Genomic DNA, 19,831 nt, shown 5'->3' on the forward strand with positions numbered 1-19,831 from the left:
TGAGGGAGATGGGTTTCCTGAAAGAAATGAAATAGCTGAGGCTATTCTAGATTTTGCTATGTCCTACAACCTAGTAATAACAAACACTTACTTTGAAAAGCGAAATGAATATTTAATAACCTATAAAAATAGATTATATAAAAGCCAAATAGACTTCTTCCTAGGTAAGAAGATAAATCGACTATCATGTAAAGGCTATAAAGTTATCTCATAAGAGTTTGACCATACAACATAGCATTTGTGAGTATGGATGTCTTCATAAAGAGATGAAAGAGAAGGGGTGAAATTAATAGGTGTCCAAGGAGGTTTTAACAAAAAGGAGAAAAATAGAATTTTTTGGAATAAATTAGCTAAGGAATAAAAATGAAACTCTGAACATGAAGTCAATTGTATGTAGAATGACGAGACTAGTTGTATTAAGAAAGTGACAAAAGAAGTTTTAGGAGAAACTAGAGGGAAAAATAATCATGATAAAAAAATGTAGCGGTAGAGTAGTGAGGTTCAAAAGGCCATTAACAAAAAACGATTATGTTATAAAATTTGATAATGTAATAGAAATGATAAAAACTTAGACGAATATATAAAAAAGAAAAGTTTATATAGAATCAAGGCTCTAAACAATCAAATTAAAACCTACCTTAAAAAGTTCACTTGAAGAGGTTGTTTTGATGCCCAAATATCATCAAATTGATCATCTCGACATCAAGATGCATGGACATGAGAAAAAAATGGATTTCAAGATTTGGAAAGTGTATTTTGTAACGCATTTTTGGACCATCAATTTTCAAGTTTTCATAGATCTATCGATCTACACTATTTTTGAAGCTTTAAACTTTATAAATAAAGACGAAAAATATATTTTAAGGCTATCACAAAGATTTTCAGTATTAAAACTACATTTCTTGACATTATTTGAAGGTATGATCTAATTTGATTGTTTAGAGCCTAGGCTCTATACAAACCACACCTTATATAAAAGTGCTAAGAAAAACGTTGAACAAATGTTACGTAAGGCTAAACTTAAGACATATGATAGTCTATATAATAAACTAGGAACAGGAAAATATAAAATAAAAGTCTTCAAATTAGCAAACATAATAGAGAAAAAGTGTAGGTATCTCAACCATGTTATAAATGCATTAAGAGTGAAGATCAAATGGTCTTGATGAAGGATGACGAGGTTAACAATGAAAGAGATCGAATATGTTCGTATTTTTACATGTTTGTGAAATATTTACATTTATATTTCCACCAAGTGTGTGAGAGAGAAAGTCTAATATGTTCCGCATATTTACATGTTTGTACGTACATGGGAAAGAGAGATATCCAATGTTATTTTTACTGTGTATAAGAGAGGTCTACAGTGGTGAGAGAAAAATCACATAAAAAATGATAATTAGTATCACAAAATCATTATAAAAAACTATTTTCTCTGTCTTTTCTTCACTAAAAATCACAAAATATGTATCAAAGTTTTTGTAAAAATATATTTTAATACTAATAGACATTCAAACAAGAAAACGGCTTCTCAATATTAATGTATTTTTATAAAATAATAAAAATATATAAGGTACCACTCACAAATTTTTTTAGAAACTGAAAAAATACTATTGTTATGAATATTTAATATTTTGAAAAATTATTTGAAGTTGAAACCCGTTGATCTGACCAATTCTCCAATCCGAATCACAGATCAACCAATCCAACCAATTTTTTTTTTTTTTGGAGGGGGTTGGGAGGGGGGGGGGGGTGGGGGGGGGGGGGGGGGTGTGTGTGGTTTGCATGAGGTTGCTTCCTTATACTGTAGAAGTACGGCACACCTATAAAATTTACTTAGAGTTGTTGCTTTAGTGTCAAAAACCTTGTGTTGGTTTCAAAATCTCTTTTTATCCTCATTTATAAAATTTCTAAAATAGTACAAATCGAGCAGATCAAGAAACACTTGCAAATCTAAAAAAATAGATGGTCCACATCACTTTTTACAAAAAACATTTTTTTTTACTTGGAATTATTATTTTTCTTCATGTCCATTTATCTCAAAGTTGAGATGATAAGTTGGAGGGTTCTTGCATGCCGGAAGACTCTCCACTGTAAGACTTTTGATGTGCACCTTACTTCAACCGTATAAGGTTGCAACCTAATATAATTTTTTTATTTTTTTTGGCCTATCTCAGTCATTTATCCGTTTTTTTAAGAAATTATATACAATGATACGAAATAACCTTTAAAATAGAGAGATCACAATTTCTTACAATGATTTGATGGGAAATCTGATAGCTTGGATGTGTTTGAAAGTTCAAATTTTTTTTTTTTAACTTTGAGCTTTGTTCAAATTTTTTTTTTTTAACTTTGAGCTTTGTTCAATAAAAGAAATGCATCCACCTAATTTCACATGGTCAAGATTTATTGCGACCACTTTGTTCTCATCATATACTCACCCTTTTTTTAAACGTTGCCTGCCCATATTGAATATCCTTTGTGTATAAAGAAACAAGACCGTTTCTTTTCCGTTTCCTCTCTGTCACACAAAGAATATATAGGGAGCAAATCCAGGCATTAAATTCTTCTCGTTGAGAACACAAAAGCTTTTCTTCTCACACAGAGAGGGGCTCTTCTTTGCATGGAAATCTAGGGCAAGGGTGGTGCTTCCGGCTTCCCTTGACATAGTCTAAAGTTTGGTGGCTGAAACCATGTCTGCTGCAGTCTGTAGAAAGAGGTCACTTTTCGAAGAGCTACACTCCTCTCCCTCTTCTCTTTCTTTGAAGAGGTTTCGCTGCTCTGGAGATTCTACCTCTCCCATTCAGTTCTCTTTTCCCTCTTCTCATACCCCTCTCTCTCTACTAAGGGAGCTCTTTCCCAGCATGGATGAACAGGTAATTGTATCTCTGAACTCTTTATTTTTTTATTTTTTGTCTCTCTATTGTTTTCTCAGTTCCCTTCTTCATTATTAGGGGTTTTAGGGGATTATATGATTTGCTACTGGTTTTTTACATGAATTCTGGTATTTGCAGCGATTTATCTTGTTTATTCAACGTGTTTTTGTTGCAATAAATGTATAGATGAATATCATTATGGACTTTGGTATTTGTGTGGGTTTAATTTGTCTAATTGAGTTGTTTTTTTTGCCATACCGTGTAGATTGACAGTCATCATAAACTAGATGCAGTGACCTTATTTTTTTTTTTTAACCATTTTGGTATGTGTACCCTTGTATCGAAAATCTTTATCCATAATGATTTGTACCATGAGTTGATCCAAAAATGTAGTTGTGATACTTTCTCTTCTAACTTCATATTGTAATCAGTTCTTTGATTGTTTGTATATTGGAATGCATAATGATTGATTGATTACTCTGGTTTTGTGAAAAAATAGCTGAACCATTTTTGCGTATGGAAAATTTCATGCATGGGGTTGCGACTTGACCTAAATCTTCTTCACTTTAATCATTCTTACAAAAAAACTACTAAGAAGTATGGACATATTCAAACGTATCAGAAATCCAGTCGTATAATTCTGCGAGAACCTTCTATATGTAATGAAGTTTTACATTTATGCGAGAGTTGTGATGTTGTTTTCTGAGTACTGTCTGTGTATAGATTCCCCATTGTGTTAACTATGAGGAACCCAAAATGTTTGGTTACTCTTTTTGTCTCTGTATGACTGGTTTTTAGTTGGCTTAGCACGATATTGACTTGGGTTGTTTTACATTGTTTAGATTTTAATTGCATCAGAAGTGTTTTTTTTCTAGTTGTTTTCGTAATCTGAAGTTATATTTTCCACACCAGTAAACAGGTTTGTTGCTTTCACTTTTACAGGCATGTGATGTTCGGATAATCACCATAACATAATGTACATGTGAACTCTGAATCCATAGGGGATTTGTCTAACTTCTTGGTGAACTAGGGAGCTCTTGAACAATCAAATTTGATCTACTATTTCCAAGAATCTGATTTTTGAAGGATTTTCCCAAACTCTTTGTTTGCATAATAAGAGTAAAATATTTCCATTAGCCTTAATATGGAAAATGTGCTCTTGTTTAACATTATAAAAGAAGCCAAGCTGGAACAAACCAAATTGAATGATAAAGTCTATTCCAATTCTTACATATTTTTCCACAAAAGATGCTTCCATTTGTCAAGAACTATGTTGTTTAATATCACTTTTCTTCTTAATTATCAGAAGTAAATCACTTTTGAACTTCCTAGAAACTTTTGACCAGCTTGATGAATACACTCTATTGGCACTGCTTGATTTCTGGCAATGTAGTGTATGACTATTTGCTATATAGCCTATCTGGTAACTTCTTCAACTATGGGTTGTACTGTGGGGGAAATGTCGCACCTTCAATGAGGGCCTCTCCATTTATCTATTGTTCTTCATACATAATTCTTTGTCTAATATACATTATGAAAGACACTGTAATGAGGGTCTCTCAAATTTTCTAAAGAGCTAACTTGAGATTTGTTTTGGCTGTAGGGAAAAGTTTTTCTTTTGGATTCCATGAATGTGATTCCTGTTTTAGGAATATCTTTATTTTATTTATTTTATAATTTTTCTTTTATTTTTCCTTTTTGAATCTTGGGGTTGGGTATATGCTAAAGTTCAAATTTTCGTCTATTTGGTGGGTTACTCTAATTGCCTCATTCCTTTCTGTAAAAGCATTATAAAAATAAGAATTTGACTTCAAAATGACAAGATAAAACAATTTTATGATTTCAGGAATGCTTTGATGGGAATAAGACGTTATTTTTGTCAAAAAGCTCTCTTGAAAGCAATGTTTTTGTCTCCCAAGGATGGTTATTGAATGAATTTTATTGTATGGTTCTAAATTGGGCCTGTGTTTTCTCTAACATCTTTGTGGAAATATCATCTTTTATTGTTTTTATTATTTTAGTAGGTCATCTTGTATTAGTTCTCAATTGATTTGGCCTTGGAAGTTCATTTTAAGGTTTTTACCTTGATAGTCTTACAATTCTTCTTGCTGATGGTATTGCTTTAATAACTAGTCTGGATTTGAGTCTTTCAGCTTCTTGAGCGAGCTTTGCTAGAATGCGGCCATGATTTAGATTCCGCAATTAAGAGTTTGAATAACCTATGTCTGGGATTTGCTGAGGGACAATTGGTTTCCCCGACAACAGAACTTGATGCCAGCATTGGGGCAAATACTGTATTACCTTCTGAAGGTGTGTGTCTGCTTGATAATTTTATTTTGAGATATAGGTGTTATTTAGGTTAAATAGTAACACTTTGTGCGGCTAAGATGGGAATATTCTTGTGGATAAATATGTGACCGTAGAAGTTGTTTGTGGATGCATATTACTTTTTTGAGTAAAGAACTATACGGTTGATTGATCAAAAGCTTGAAATTTGTGCCTGTAATGAATTGATCTTTATGAAGCAGCTATTGTTTTTATTTTATTTTTCTGTTCTGCATGCACTTTTCAGCTGTAATGTACATCATAGTTGTCCTTTTTCATTTTAACAAAAAGAAAAAAAACTTCATATGGGACTGGGTTGCTGGGATCGTCATGTGGATGTGACAAATGAAACATATGTGCATAAAGGGGAGATAAAAAGCAACCATTTAAACTCCATCATGTTACAAACTATCTCTCTCTCTCTCTCTCTCTCTTTTTGAGAGATAAGTTTGATCTTTTTCTTTTTTGGGGAGAACTTAGGTGTGACTCCAATAGGCGATAAAATGAGAGAAAGTAGACATAAGTAGGCTGGCCATGTGCAGTGCAGACCCAATACAACACCTGTTAGGGAAGGTGAATAGGTTCAAGTGGAAGGTTCAAAAAGGGAAGCAATAGGCCCAAAAGGGCATTCTTGGATGTAGTGAGAAAGATATTTGGACTTATGGCCTCACTGAGGGTATGGCCCTTGATAGAGTAGAATGGTGGATCAGGATTCGTGTAGCTGATCCCAAATAATTGGAAAAGGTTATATATATATATATATATAGATATCATTCTTCTGACTCTCCTTCTCTACTAAGCCTTTAGTTTGATTGAAAGGGAAAAAAAAAGAGATCGGGCCAACTATTGGGGATTTTCCAGCAAACGAAGGCAGCAAGCTACGACAGCAAGCAACAGAATGAGCGCCAAGTAAGTCAACTCATTCAAATACAGATCATGAAGGTTTTGAATCCATATTATGCAGGGAGACATTGTTTTTGCTAATTCAGATTGAGGGGTGATATCAAACCGGTCTATTGGCATCATACTAAAGTGATTCACTCAGGTCTAAACTAGAAGGCTCATTTTTTCTTTTTGAGATCCCGCAAGAAGGGAGAACTACCTTAAAAGCATGTGGACCACTCCTTTCTATTCTTGATTTGAGTATCAAGTGCATTAGGTTCATTATATGTAGTGTGTTTGTGTGTGTGTGTGTGGACAAAACTGCAAAATGCTCAAGTTGGCTGCCCACCAATTGGGTGCTCTTAGCAAAGAGAATAAGAAAGTGGTAGATGGGAAAACCGAGGCCTTGGGTGCTCGAACAAAAAATATCTCCTCCAACATAAGAAAACCCACTACCCACACGATGAGAGCTGAAGTAAGTACAACAGATGAGTTCTACTGTGAAGCTACTAACCTATAAGAAATAGACCAACAATTGCAGAAGCGGCAAAGAAAAGGAGATGATGGAGTGAGCGAGAGAGAGGGAGAGAAGAAGGGCAAGTAGTAAGAGAGAGAGCAAGATTGACTTAAGAAACAGGTGGAAGAGATGAACAAGAAGCATTCTGAGAGAGATATGTGAGTTTTGTGCCCTCTGGGAACACCCTTCCTGGCCAGTCTTTCAGCAATGTGGTTGGCACAAAGTCCTAATGTTTGATCTGCACCTGCTGATGTTTCTAGAATTTGATTCTTCTCCCCCTACCAACTTTGAACCTAACCAAACTTCTGAAAGCTTGGCTGCACTTTGCATTGCAAGACCATTCACCCGAGGTGCAATGTTGAGGACATTTTGGTAGCCACCTTTTTTCTTCCAAGCCATATTTAGTAGCTACGACCTCTCTGCAAGGTTGGGTGTTGTTCACTTCGAATCTCTACCATCACTTGCCAAGCAGGGCCAAATTGTTTTGCTCAAGCCGCTTAATCCCATGGCCTCCCTTGTATTTAGGACAACATACCTTGTCCCAAGCTAGGTGGAACTTATGGGCTTCCTCTAACCCACACCATAGGAAGTTTCGCATAAAACTTTTGTGTTTGGAGACATCCATTGTAGGAATTTAGGAAAGAGGCATATTGTAGATATAAACATTTGCTAGGGTTGCTTTGTTTAGGGATATCCTACCTTCAAGGGATAGGTAAAGCTCTTTCCAGTTTCCTAACCTCTTATTGAACTTTTCTACGATGTGAACCCACAACTGCTTCTTAGGGACCCCCAAACATAGTGGTAGATCTAAGTGGTAGGAAACGATTTTGTTCCCTGCATAAGGGTTAGCCCAGAGAGCTGACTTCTTCAAGACTCGTCGTAATTGCTAGCATTTTAGACGTATTAACCTTCATCCCTGTGTTAGTTTCAAAACTCCGGAGAAACAACAAAGGTTGTCCATTTGGGTGGGACAGGCTTTGCTGAAGATAATTGTATCAACTGCGTATAGTAGGTGGTTGATTATAAGAATGTATGTAGAGACTTAGAGTCCACTCAAAATCCCTCTCATACAACTTGGATATGGACTGGGAAAAGAGGTCGCCCATGATGGCAAACAAAAAGGAGGAGCGGGGCTCACCTTGACATAAAACACTTTGAGGCCGAGAAGAAACCTTCTGACTAACCATTTATGAGGACCGAGAAGATGGGATTTGAGATGCATCTTTGAACTCAGTTTCTCCATTTGGCACTCGAAACCATCTTGGATTGGGTCTCATCCAAAATCAAGCAATTGACGTGATCATAAGTCTTCCCCAGTCGTAAGCTTTTTAATACAAGTTAACTTCCTCAAAAAAAAAAAAAGTCTTTCCCAGTCAAGTTTTATCACTACTCCGTGCCTTTCCTTGTGGTATTTGGATATAAAGCCTCGTGAACTAACAGGGCGCTGTCCAAATGTGTCAGTCAGCAATATAGTTGTAAATGACTTGCTAGGCATCTGCGTTGGTCTAGAGGGAGAACTTTGGTTAAGATTTTGTCTGAGGAATTCGAGAGACTGTACGTCATAAATCCTTTATCTTTCCTATTCTCGAACTTTGGAACGAGAATGAGAAAAGTAGAGTTCATATCCTTATGAATACAGCCTCTATGGTAGAAGTCATGGAAAAATGACAAAAATCCGGAGCAACCGCATCCTAGAACTGGTGAAGAATGGCTAGGGGTAATCCATTAGACCCATGGGCTGTATCCCGGACGAGTTTTATCATCGCCCTTCTTATTTCTGCCTTTGAGAAGGGATGTTCTAGCCAAGTAGAATCCGATTGAGGAAGAAGATTGAAAGAGAGGTTGGCCAACTTGGGTTTGGGACCTACAGTTTTGGAGAAGAGATTTCAGAAGTATGAATAATGATCCTGTTGATGTGTTCGTGAATGGCAAAGGTGCAATCGCCCATTGTAATTTGGGTTATTGAGGTGCTCTTCTCCTTGAACTGGCGAACTTATTGAACAAAGCTGTGTTCCTATTCCCTAGTGTGACCCAATTTACATGGGACCTTTGATGTTGGTAAGTTTCTTCTTGTTTTGGTGCAATGAATGGACTATCTCAGGTTGATCGTTCTGACTCTATCAGAGATATGGAATCTTCAATGGTGTTCAATTTCCTTTATTCTGTTATGAGAGATAAGATGAGACGTTTGGGGTTGTTTGTTCGAGAAACTCTCCAAAGTTTGAACAAGCTTTTAGATAGCTTTTTGGTGAGGTGGAATCCAGCCCAACCATAAACCGAGTAGGATTACCAATGGCAAAATTGTGCAAATTCTAGTTCTTCCATCCACAAGAGCTCAAATCTAATAAAGGGCTCTTTGGTCTGGGAAGGGGTTGAGTATCTATGAGGATAGATTTATGGTCAATTGTGGTTTTAGGTAGAGCACTAGAGAAGGATCTTAGGATGATGGATTCCTTGGTAGAGAATAGAAGGAAACCATCTAATTTGGTGAGAAGGGGGTCAACTGCAATGTTGGATCAAGTATACAATGCCCTTGAGAGAGGGATGTCAACAAGAGAGTTATTTTTGATGAAACCCAAGATGTCTCTCATGCAGGCTTTTGTTCTCCCATCATGTACATCTCATAAGTCCCTCTAATAATGTTGGAATCCCTCTCAAGACCCAAGAGACAGACACACTCAGAGATTTTGATTGGAGTTCAAGACAAAGATTTCGTCTATGAGTGGGAGAGTTAGGACCACAGACGATCTAAACCTTCCAATTAAGCTCATTCGTGATTCTAAAGAGGGTTAGATTTATTAAGAAGCTCATAAGTACAACATATAATGTATGGTGGGGTCGTATATGACCAGATCCCCTTTGATGTACCCATAGACTCCTTAGCTTCTCACTGGCTCTCACCAGTAAGAATGAAGGCTCAGGAAGCTTGGTTTCGATTAGGGCCACCATGTTGGATTGGAGCTCATGAACCCAGATCCCTAATGTTCCACACTAGAATCATCATTTGGAGAGTTAGGTGGCTGGGATAACTAGGTTGATTAATTCCATAGTTTCGATGTTCTCTCTGAGCACATTTGTGAGGTCTAAACTCTCTCCCTTATAAAAAATCGCATATCTCGAAGCATAGAACCCATGTTTGGCTCACCGTTATTGATCCTTGCTATTTCTTGGGGGCTTGTAGAGATTGGTGACTATACATCAGAATGGAACCTTTCATCATCTGAGTTTTCAAAAGTGGGAAGGTCCACTGACAAAGTTTGCAAGAGCTGCGTGGTAGACTGGGATTGGGTCAGGGATAACGACGACTGCTCTGGTGATTGGGTCTGGATAGGGGGAATGAAGGGTATTGGATTCTATATGTTGTGGAGGAGGGGCTGGTGGGACATTAGTGAAGAAGTATTGAAGAGAAGGAAAGGTGGCAGGAGGCTTCTAGAAGAGTGAAATTCATTGAGTGTGAATCTCATCTCTAGGGGTATAGGGACAAGGTTGTAGTACTACTGCATCTTGAGGGGGAGAGTGGGCCCAAAGCATGTGAGGCTGTGGGGGCTGTGGGTTGGAAGGAGTGAAGGGTGGAGTGGGGAAGTGGATATAGCAGGCATGCCTGGAGTTGGAGGGTCTAGGGGTTGTAGGGAGGAGAGGAGGGTTCCTTGGGATGAAGGAGGGCATTGAGGGTACTTGGACACGGGAGTTGGGGATGAAGGGAAGGAGATGGGTCTCAATGGTGGGGTGTGTGGGAGGGGGAAAACGAGGATAGCAAAATCTAGCTGGGAGGAGGGGCGTTGTTTCTATCTACAAGGCATATTTGGGAACGGGTTAGGTGAGTTACAAGGGTTTCCGGTGAAGAGGTGAGAGGCTTGGTGAGAAAGAAGAGCAGTAGATTAGTTGTGAATGCAAAGATTCCCTGATAATGGTAGCTCTTGGGTAAAAGGCCCTTCGTCAGGCTGAAGGAGGAACCTTGATCCAGGGAATGAGGGCCAGGCTCATCAATAGTCAGTGACTGATGGGATGTGGCGGCTGTAAATGAATGTAGCTCATCTTGTAAGCCGCTGTCATTACCTGAGGGAGAAGAGCTTAAGCCGGAAAGTTCTTCGACATCAAGAGCGGGGTGTTTGTTGAGGCGCATGGGAGGCTAGGTAAGATCGTGTGGGGGCATTAAAAGCTCCTCTGGGCTCAGGACTGAATCGATTGCCCATGCTGATGAGGTTCCCAGTTTGGAATGGGAGTTACTAGGGGGATGAGGATTATGTCCATGCCAGTTGTTGAACACCTTTTGATTGACATGACTTTCAGAAGTGTCAATTAGTTCAAGAGGGCTATCCATGGGGGCGAGTAATGATTGGGATTTGTCCACCGGTGGCTATGGCAAGCGAGACAGTGCGACGTGGCTTAGGTTGCGCATGGAAGGGCTTCAATATGACTTCAAGGGGCCCCATAAGATTGAGGGGGCCATTGGTTGTGTTTTGTTTTTTTGCTTTTTTTTTCTTTTCTTTCTTTTTGGGTGGGGGTGGGCAGAGATGGTGATTTTTTGAGCGGCAGCTGAGGATTACAAGAAAGCGCCATGTGGATCCAGTGGCCCAGGAGGCTTATACAAGAGAGCACCAGTTAGCTCAGGCGATGCACACTAGGACTCGAGTGCCGAGGTAGGTGCATACTGGGGCTTGGTCTCTGAGAAGGATATCAGGGTAGATGTAAGGCTCATGGGGAAAGGGAGTTGGTTTTGAGGCTAACCTTCTGGTTACTGAGGCTTGCTTGATGATTGGTCAGGAGGGGCTGGGGGAGAGGAAAGTTTGGTCCTTAAGGCTGCCACATGTCATGTTCACTGCGTGCAAGGGCTTGAAGGATGAAGAGGGGATAATGCCTATTTCGTCCGCCGCACACATGATCGCGAAAGTCAAAGAAAAAGGTGGTTCGCTAGTTCGCCTTAGAGATAGAAGAGGTGGGTTGGGGCAGCAGCCATTCATGCCAGAACAGTGAGTTATTATATGGTCATTAAATTCTGATGTTGTCTGATGGTCGTGGGGATGACAGTTGCTTGAGGGAGGGCTAGAGCCCGATCAAAGGGTAGGGGAAGTGGGGGACTGGCATGTGGCAAAGGCATGCCATTTGGTGTTGGTTTCACATGTTACGGCTTGGCGAGTGTGTGGTGGCTTGGCTTGTGGATCATCATTTATGTGGCTTGGGACGTTCATGGGCTCTACAGTACTCCATGGTCCTTCTCGTCCTATTGATCGCACTGTTTCAACAGTACTCCCTGGACCTTCTCCTCCTCTACAGTACCACTTCTCCTCCTCTACCGTACCATCATGTTCCACACTGGTTCTGTCGTGGCATATGTTTTCCTCTGCCCCTTGGACCTAGATTTTGACCTTGTAGCTGAAGCCCCTAGACTGAAGGAGGATAATATGAGGAATGCTGCCTGTCTCTATAGTTTCTATTGGGAGAGTCGTAACACCCAAAGGGAGGTTGCTGAAGGACTTCCAACAGAAGTCAACGAAAGTTCCACATGATGTCTGATCTCCCTAAAAATATGCTGGGCCCAGATATGCACTGGGATCCTTGAAGCCATGATCCAAACCTTGGTACTTTTAATTGCTCTGAATGTTTCTGACCCCCTTCCAGCATTGCTACACCTTTGAAGGATAGGTTATGTCACAACAAGGTCTTGAGAGAAAGTTGGGGGCCGGGGAGGGAGAAAAGATATCCTCCTATGTGAGAGGTCTTCAGTGGACATGAGACAACTTAAGGATAGCCCCTAGCCACCTTTGGATCCCCTTCATGTTGTGTTTGGGAGGGTGGAAGGAGGCCACCAAGCAATCTTGGATGGCTTTTAACATTTCAAGAGTCTCTAAATGATGCTATAACTCTATAAGGGTTGTTTTCCTGATGCGAGAGATTGAGAACGTAGGGGTCTTTAATATTCTGAATCAGACTAGGGTTGCGTAATGGGTGACAGGAGCTCACTGGGACTGAAGTAAGAGGGCTGGGGAAAGAAGGTGGATGACAAGTGGAAAATGCTTCTGCGGTGGTTGTGTAAGAGCCTGTGCTAGTAGAGGAAAAAAGTTTGGATGTTTGGATTAAATGTCGGTAGTTATTGTAGAGACAGGGAAGGTGGGTAGACATTTACGTGAGGTTCTATGCTGTAAAACCGTTGTAGGGGATAGTAGGGGAGCCTCTCACTCTCTAAAGAGAGAGGGGGGAGGGGGAAAAGCTGGGAGCAGGCTCCCTAAGAGGCTAGGACCTGCAAAGGGGATTGAATGAGGTTGAGGGGTATTGCTATGGGCAGGCATAGGTGCTGCAAAGGGGATTGAACAACTTTCATTTACACTATCTTTTAGGAACACCAAATCATATTGAGCTGTTCTTACAATCTTTTATTGTTACGGCATAATGCTAGTGGCTGATGAAATTACAAAACTGAATATTTTTTAAGGTTGAGATTTAAGGCATCAACCTTAAACAATCAAAGTAAGGCACACATCAAAATTATGCTAAAAGATGATGTTTTGATGCTGGAAAATCTTGCTATGCCGTGAAAATTTATTGCCACCCTTAAAAAAGAGAACCAAAGCTCCAAAAATGGTGCAGATTGAGTAGATCTATAAATAGTAAAAGATTTTGAAAATGGATGGTGCAAATAATGTGTACAAAATTCATTATTTTTATGACTTGAAATGTGTTTTTCTTTTTCATATCCATACATCTCAAATTCAGGGTTTTCTAATATTTGCACAACTCTTTGCTGATGTGTTTTTGAAGTGTGCCTCACTAAGGTTTAAAACCTTATATGAACTTTTTCCTTTTTTGAATTATCTAACTATTAAAGACAAACTGAAGTACCTTGAAAAGTTAGTATTCTTGGAATTCTTGAAGAGTTTCGAAATGGTGAATTTGGTGAAAGAGACCCCCGTTTTTTTAAGTTTCAGCTGAATATCAAGGTGTAAATCGAACTACCATGTTAATTACCAGAGAAAAAGAGATACTTACCTGTGAAACCTGCTGCGTGAAAGATTCTCCCGTGAAACTTGTCAATAGAGTATGGAACCCGGGCAGCAGCTGTCTTGATGAAAGGCACGGGGTTGACAAGCTTCAGTGTTGAATCATTAAGTAGGTGTCTGTGTTTATGGCATTATACTCTGGATTTAGTTATTTATTGATGAAAATTATATCTGGATGCCTTACTGCCCATGAATCTAAGATTCCATACATGGGTATGGAGACAGACATGGAAAATGGGAATATCACTCAGCATTTTTCAAAATCTTGTGGAGTAGATACATATATGCATCTATATGCTCCATTGGAGCAACTTGATGTCACCATTTCACTTCTAAGCCTAAAAATAAACCACCTAAAAATATGGATCCAATCCACATTGATACATGTGCATTCATATTATAATACATAATATTTCATATATTCATGTTATCATATATATATATATATATATATATATATATATATATATATATATTATATTTTTAAGGTATTTCATGTTATACATACCAGTATGCTGGCATTATGCACTATCAGTATCGGTGTCCACATGGTATAACGCCAGCAGAATGTGTGCAGGCAAGATTAGGGTGTTGGTCATGATGGAATTGCCAGTTTCATCTATCAAGCATGCTTGTTTACTCCAACACATCGCTTTGGTGTGTCATCAGTCATTTGTCCACCGCTTTGGTGTGGACAAATGTCGTTCCTTAAGTCTCTTTGTGGGCCAGAAACCACGAACTCATCAAAAATTTCTCATTTGCTGTTCTACACCACATTTGGCAAGAACTCCTATACCTGAGAGCTCTGAGAATATCTCGCTCCTCTTTGTGGAGACTGCCAGAACTCTGAAGACAGCCAGAACTCGGATTGGGGGCATTTTTGGAAATTCTGAGGGCTCTACCCACCTTTCATTCTCCCTACCTACTGGAGTTACGGACTCAACGACCGTGAAGGCCAGGGCTTTGCTTGAAGGGCTCCGAAGACTCGACCCTAGCCGGATTACTGAACTGGTAGCACAAGGTGACTCTTCTAACATCATTACTTGGGCCTTTGGGGCAGCCCCATGGCCCTGGAGACCTGACCACATCTTTGAAGAAATCTCTCATATTTCTAGCACTTTAAGGGTTACCTGGAGCCATGTGTTTAGAGAAGCCAATGAGGCTGCTGACGCTCTAGCAAGGGAAGGGGGGTGTCTCAACTCTACCACGGGAATTGCAGGCATTTTTTAAGCTTGCATCCCCTTCTATTTTTTTCTTCTCTTGTGTATCTCTTGTGGAACCATTTTTGGGCCCATTGGGGTTTTTGGATAGGGCACCCAAATACTGGGTTGCCTATTTTTAGTATATGTTCTTAGAGTTACTCATTTACGATATTAATACAATAGTCAGCTTATTAAAAAAAAAGGAGGATTTTGTAGGACACTGTTCTTGGTGCCCTATTGTCGATCAAAATTATGAATGGTAATTTGAGTTTTTTTGTTTTGTTTTGTGTTCTGTTTTTTTTTTCTTTTTTATTTTCGTTGTTGGTGGGTGGGGGGGGAAGGGGGGCACGGGGGTGTGGAGGGACCTGGCAGAAGAAGACATAACCTATCAGTATCATTTCAAAGGGCAGTAATGAGTAATGACGCCATGGACTGTGGTTTTCCCATAACTTTACTTTTACATTTGGCTGTGTACTCTCAGACTTGTGGAATAATAAACATGGGGTTACTGTATCGTATATGGGAATCTAAGATATTTGGTAACTTCGCAGAAGGTTTGAAATATTTTTCTGGAGACAGCAGTGCTCCTTGCTTTAGTTGATGTGTATCTTCTCCAACTTATGAAATGACTGACATTTGATAGATAATAGATTGGCTTGTGCTAATTTTATATCTCTCGTCTTGTGGTAAAGTGGATAGGTTCCTTGTGAGTCTGATTCTGTAATACTTTCATAGAGAAAATCAAATTCCAAGTAACTGTATTACCATTCACAGTTTTCCTAGTTGCAAATTCAACTGGGTAATCTTGACTTACAGAAGAGGAGAGGTGAAATGGAGCCCTCCATGTAGTCTTACACTCTTACTTCTTGAGCTACATCTAATTTGATGAGAAAATATCAGGTATTGGCTGTGAGTAAAATATTTTTCGTCCACAAGAGCAAGGAATTGATGAGTACCACTATTGGAGGACTAATCTGATGTCATAAGAAAGTCCCCAGTAATGGAAAGTTCTGCAAGAATCTGATTAGCAATACATAATAAATTTTAAGATATTGATTCCAGACCACTTTTGAAGGCCAAAATTAGTGGTTTCATCTGTATGAGAAAAATACCACGGCTGGCAGTTGGAGTTTATGATAAGTACTCTAAACTTGATAAAAGTTTCGGCTGTTATCAAGATCATAGCAGTAGATCAATTCAACATGGCGTGTCCTATGGTCTTCATGTGCAAGATGAACTTTTTTAGGGATAATCACAATACTTCTTCGGCGTCAGTTGTAAAATGCACCATTTGTTGCTTCTTCCAAGATCATTCCTTTGCCAAATGTATAACTCCTGAATTATTGAATGGGTCTCTTAAACATCTTGTGTGCCTTCCAATAACATTCACAATCTGCATGCGCAAACATTTTTAATCTTGAATTAAGGTTAATGAATTGTGCTTCGACCGTTTTAAAAATCTCTATAATCTGTTACCAAGGTTGCCCCAAATGTTTTTAATCTTGAATTAGGGTTAATGAATTGTGGAAGTAGGCTTTCATATGGTCTACCAGATGTCATATATAAAGGCTTCACCATTCTTCTTTGACAATTGAAATGCTGGCCAGTAGATAACTTGTTTTTTTTGGATGAATAGCAACTTTGGTCACTTCAATATTCGTGGGAAACCTAACTGCAAAATTTTGGTTTCGTCATAATGAAATAAAAGAGCCAGTTGGTTTTTTTCCGGAGGATATAGTTACTACTTGAAGTGCTTATGATGGCGCAAGTAAGGGCCTCACATAATGGATATATCATTAAGGAGTATGGCTTTTTACTGAGAATGCTTTAATGTGGTGTGCCTTGCTTACTGCTGAGTAAATTTTAATCACTTGTGAAATTTTCAAGGTTTGGAAGTCCATAAGTATTCATCTTTTTCAGGTTTCTGTTCATTCCTGAGAAATTTGTTCAGGACTGCTCTTTTAGATTAAGATTTCAAATTGATCTCTGTCAATATGACTCTGCCTGAGTTCATGTGCAATTGTTCTTTCTGAAATCATGACTTAATCCCCAGATGTTTGGTTGTTGAATGGATCTATACTTCTTTCTAGAAAAGTTCGGAGCACTTTTGTGCTAACCTAGAAGCTGCTAGCAACTTGTTTCCTTTTTTATATGAATATAGAAGTTAGCAAGATGCTTATCCTCTGTCAAATGTCTCAGCTTTCCAATCGAAAATTTGCTTGGATCTGAGGAAGTTAGGATGTCTTGTTTGGTAGAATGGTTCAGTTCAACATCAATTAGAAGTGTACTACCCTAATTGAAAAATTCTTTCTCTGACTATACCTGCTTTGTTAAATATCTTTTCGCAAATAATGTGGTTTATAATTGATTGGATTTTTAAATAAGAAAACAAAATTACACACTTTTATCATGTAGCATGTGCATTGTTTGGATTAGAAATTTAGAATGAAGTAATGTGCAATTCACAGGTCTAGTGAATGGAGACAATGCTTCATCAACCAATGAAGATATCCCAAGTGACATCCCAAAAGATGGTGCAGAATGGGTGGAGCTGTTTGTGTGGGAGATGACGAATGCTTCTAATGTGGAGGATGCAAGAGTTCGTGCTTCAAGGATCTTGAAGGGATTAGAAAAATGTATTGGGTCACGTGCTGGTGCTATGGTAGCAGACAGCATTCACAAGGTACATACATACAACACAATGCTATGATGGTAACTATACCTACTATTTTGTTTTTCCTCTTAATGTGATGATTTTGAGTTATATTGTCCTTAACGTAGTGTTTTTGAACAGGAGAATGTGATTCTTAAGGAACAAGCAGAAGTGCTTCTTCGAGAGAACAACATTCTCAAGCGAGCGGTAACCATCCAACATGAACGAATAAAGGAATATGGTGAGAGATGTAGGGAACTTCAACACCTCAAACAGCTCATGTCACAGTATGATAAGCAGGTCCGAAATCTTGAGGTGAGTACCCTATTGATCCTTCCCCTTTGTGTGTGTGTGTGTGTGTTGAGTATTTATTATTCATTGATTTGCAGGTGAATAACTATGCGCTAAAAATCCATCTTCAGCAAGCTCAGCAGAATAGCTCCATTCCGGGCCACTTCCATCCTGATGTGTTTTAATTAGGTGGTTGGTTTTACTTGTTTCTGCATCATTTACATGTAAATCTATGAAAGAAATATTATTTCCATATATTTATCAGAGCAAATCTGTTTTAAAAGTTTCTGTATCCAACAGAACTAAGCCAGTTCATGGTTCATCTCGTTTGAATAAATCATTGAATCGAAAAAGATTCCACCTGGCAGTACGTGTGCTACGGCTATCATACAAAGTTCTTAACCAATATGAAGCACTAATGGCAATAGGAATGTACAACTGTATACAATGGTTCACTCAATGGGAGGAAGTAATGAAATTGAATTTGAGGTGTGGCTGTAGCACCTTGGAGCGCTCTCTCTCTCTCTCTCACTCTCTCTTACACACACACTCAGGCAAGGTTGAGATGCTAAGATTACAAATTTGAAGACTACAAATTGGAAGGTGGCATCAGATTTGAAGGTTGGTCGTTTTTTGGAGATTTTGAACACCACAAATTGGAAGGTGGCATCAGGTTTGAATGATAGTCTCTTTTTGGAGTTTGTGATATCAGGTTTGAATGAAAGTCTCTTTTTGGAGTTTGTGGCATCAGTTTTGAATGATAGTCTCTTTTTGGAGTTTGTCGCATCAGGTTTGAATGATGGGTTCTATGGAGATTGTATTTCAGATTTGATGATTGCGAGTGCAATTTTCAAGAGGCACTCTTCTCTCTCTCTCTCTCTCTCTCTCTCTCTCTCTCACACACACACACACACACACAGGTTTCAGATGCAGAGTCGCAAATTGCATAGTGGCATCTGATGTGAAGGCCAGGTTTTTTTTTTGGAGATTTTGATTTTTGATATGGAGATTGCAAATCGAGAATTGGGAGTTTTCATGGAGCTTGTATCATTTGAAGAAGACAACCTGGAGGATTTTGGGTTTCTTGGATCTCAAGTATCCGAGTCAAAGTTTTTCCACATTCCTGGGAAGTATCAAAAGATGGCATTGGACCCTCTTAAGGATGATTGTTAAGAACGGTAAACTAGGTGGTTGTTAACTATGGTGAGAACCCCTTATGTCAATGGCTTGGTGAACTACAGGCGAGCCTATTAAAGTTTCTTTGATCTGGTCTAGTCTCCACATTCTTGAACGATTTGAGTTTCTTGGACTTGGTCTACTAAAAAATGCTCGTGATTGGAGTTTTTAACATCTTGCACGCATCCCTCAGACTACCAAGGTAACAATGGACAAATCACTCAGACTACCAATGTAAGAATGAACAAATGGATATATTGTATTTCTACCAAGCTACTCTACTCAGGCCTCAGACATGGAGGAATCTATCCGGGAGTCCGAGGATTGCTCCATGCTTCACACATAGATGAGCGGCCTCAAAGCTAAAAACTCCCATCTATATCTCCAGCTTGGTCTTGTTGGTCACATGGAGGTTACACCACACACGCCATCTGCTGGCCACCTGCTCACGATTGGAGCTCCTGCTATCCAATAACCATCTCATGCCCCAATGGATGGACTTTGTTAAGAGATAGATAAAGATGAAACTTTCCGTAAGTTTGAAGAAATGCATGATAATTCTTGCTCTGTCGATTTTGAAGAACTATTGAGATATCAGGCTTATGGAAAAGTTAGGGATATGATCAATGCCGTGAACAAAGTCCATGATGGTCCCAAGTACCAGATTATGGAGGTGTTCACGTCATATGATGAGCGGAGAGAAAGGGCGGGGGGGGGGTGGGGGTTTGGGAGGGCACAACTCTGGGAGGGTCTAAAGGGATGTAAAAGGAAAGGAAATCATTCATCCCTTCCACCCCACCAAGACAATGACATGCTTCCATTTAAGATGATGCTCTTTGTCTTGGAACATTAAGGGTTTAATGATCCCGAAAAGAGGAGGGCAATTTGATCGTTCTGCAATGTAGGTCAAAGGCTAT

At 39.1% G+C, this 19,831-nt stretch overlaps 1 protein-coding gene across 2 annotated transcripts; it reads left to right on the forward strand.

Annotated features, from left to right (window-relative positions):
• The first annotated feature begins 2,569 nt into the window (after nucleotides 1-2,569).
• Nucleotides 2,570-18,105, forward strand: LOC18448985 (uncharacterized). Of its 2 annotated transcripts, none has more exons than XM_011630550.3 (5): nucleotides 2,570-2,873; nucleotides 5,027-5,183; nucleotides 17,263-17,477; nucleotides 17,589-17,762; nucleotides 17,837-18,105. In XM_011630550.3, exons 1-5 carry the CDS (start codon nucleotides 2,691-2,693, stop codon nucleotides 17,921-17,923), a joined length of 816 nt encoding a protein of 271 aa, XP_011628852.1. In that variant the 5' UTR covers nucleotides 2,570-2,690; the 3' UTR covers nucleotides 17,924-18,105. The 2 variants fall into 2 exon arrangements, with proteins under 2 accessions (XP_011628852.1, XP_011628853.1); XM_011630551.3 differs by having other exon boundaries at nucleotides 17,870-18,105.
• The last annotated feature ends 1,726 nt before the right edge of the window (nucleotides 18,106-19,831 follow it).

Source organism: Amborella trichopoda, chromosome 13 (assembly GCF_054954075.1).
Source record: "Amborella trichopoda isolate Santa Cruz 75 chromosome 13, AtrichopodaSantaCruz75HAP2 v2.0, whole genome shotgun sequence".
Lineage (NCBI taxonomy): Eukaryota > Viridiplantae > Streptophyta > Magnoliopsida > Amborellales > Amborellaceae > Amborella > Amborella trichopoda.

Excerpts from the sequence above, each read along its gene's own strand:
- LOC18448985 (XM_011630550.3), top strand. The coding sequence starts at position 2,691 with ATGTCTGCTGCAGTCTGTAGAAAGAGGTCACTTTTCGAAGAGCTACAC. Across the intron at positions 17,478-17,588 it reads TAGCAGACAGCATTCACAAG|GAGAATGTGATTCTTAAGGA; the intron begins GTACATACATAC and ends GTTTTTGAACAG. Across the intron at positions 17,763-17,836 it reads AGCAGGTCCGAAATCTTGAG|GTGAATAACTATGCGCTAAA; the intron begins GTGAGTACCCTA and ends ATTGATTTGCAG.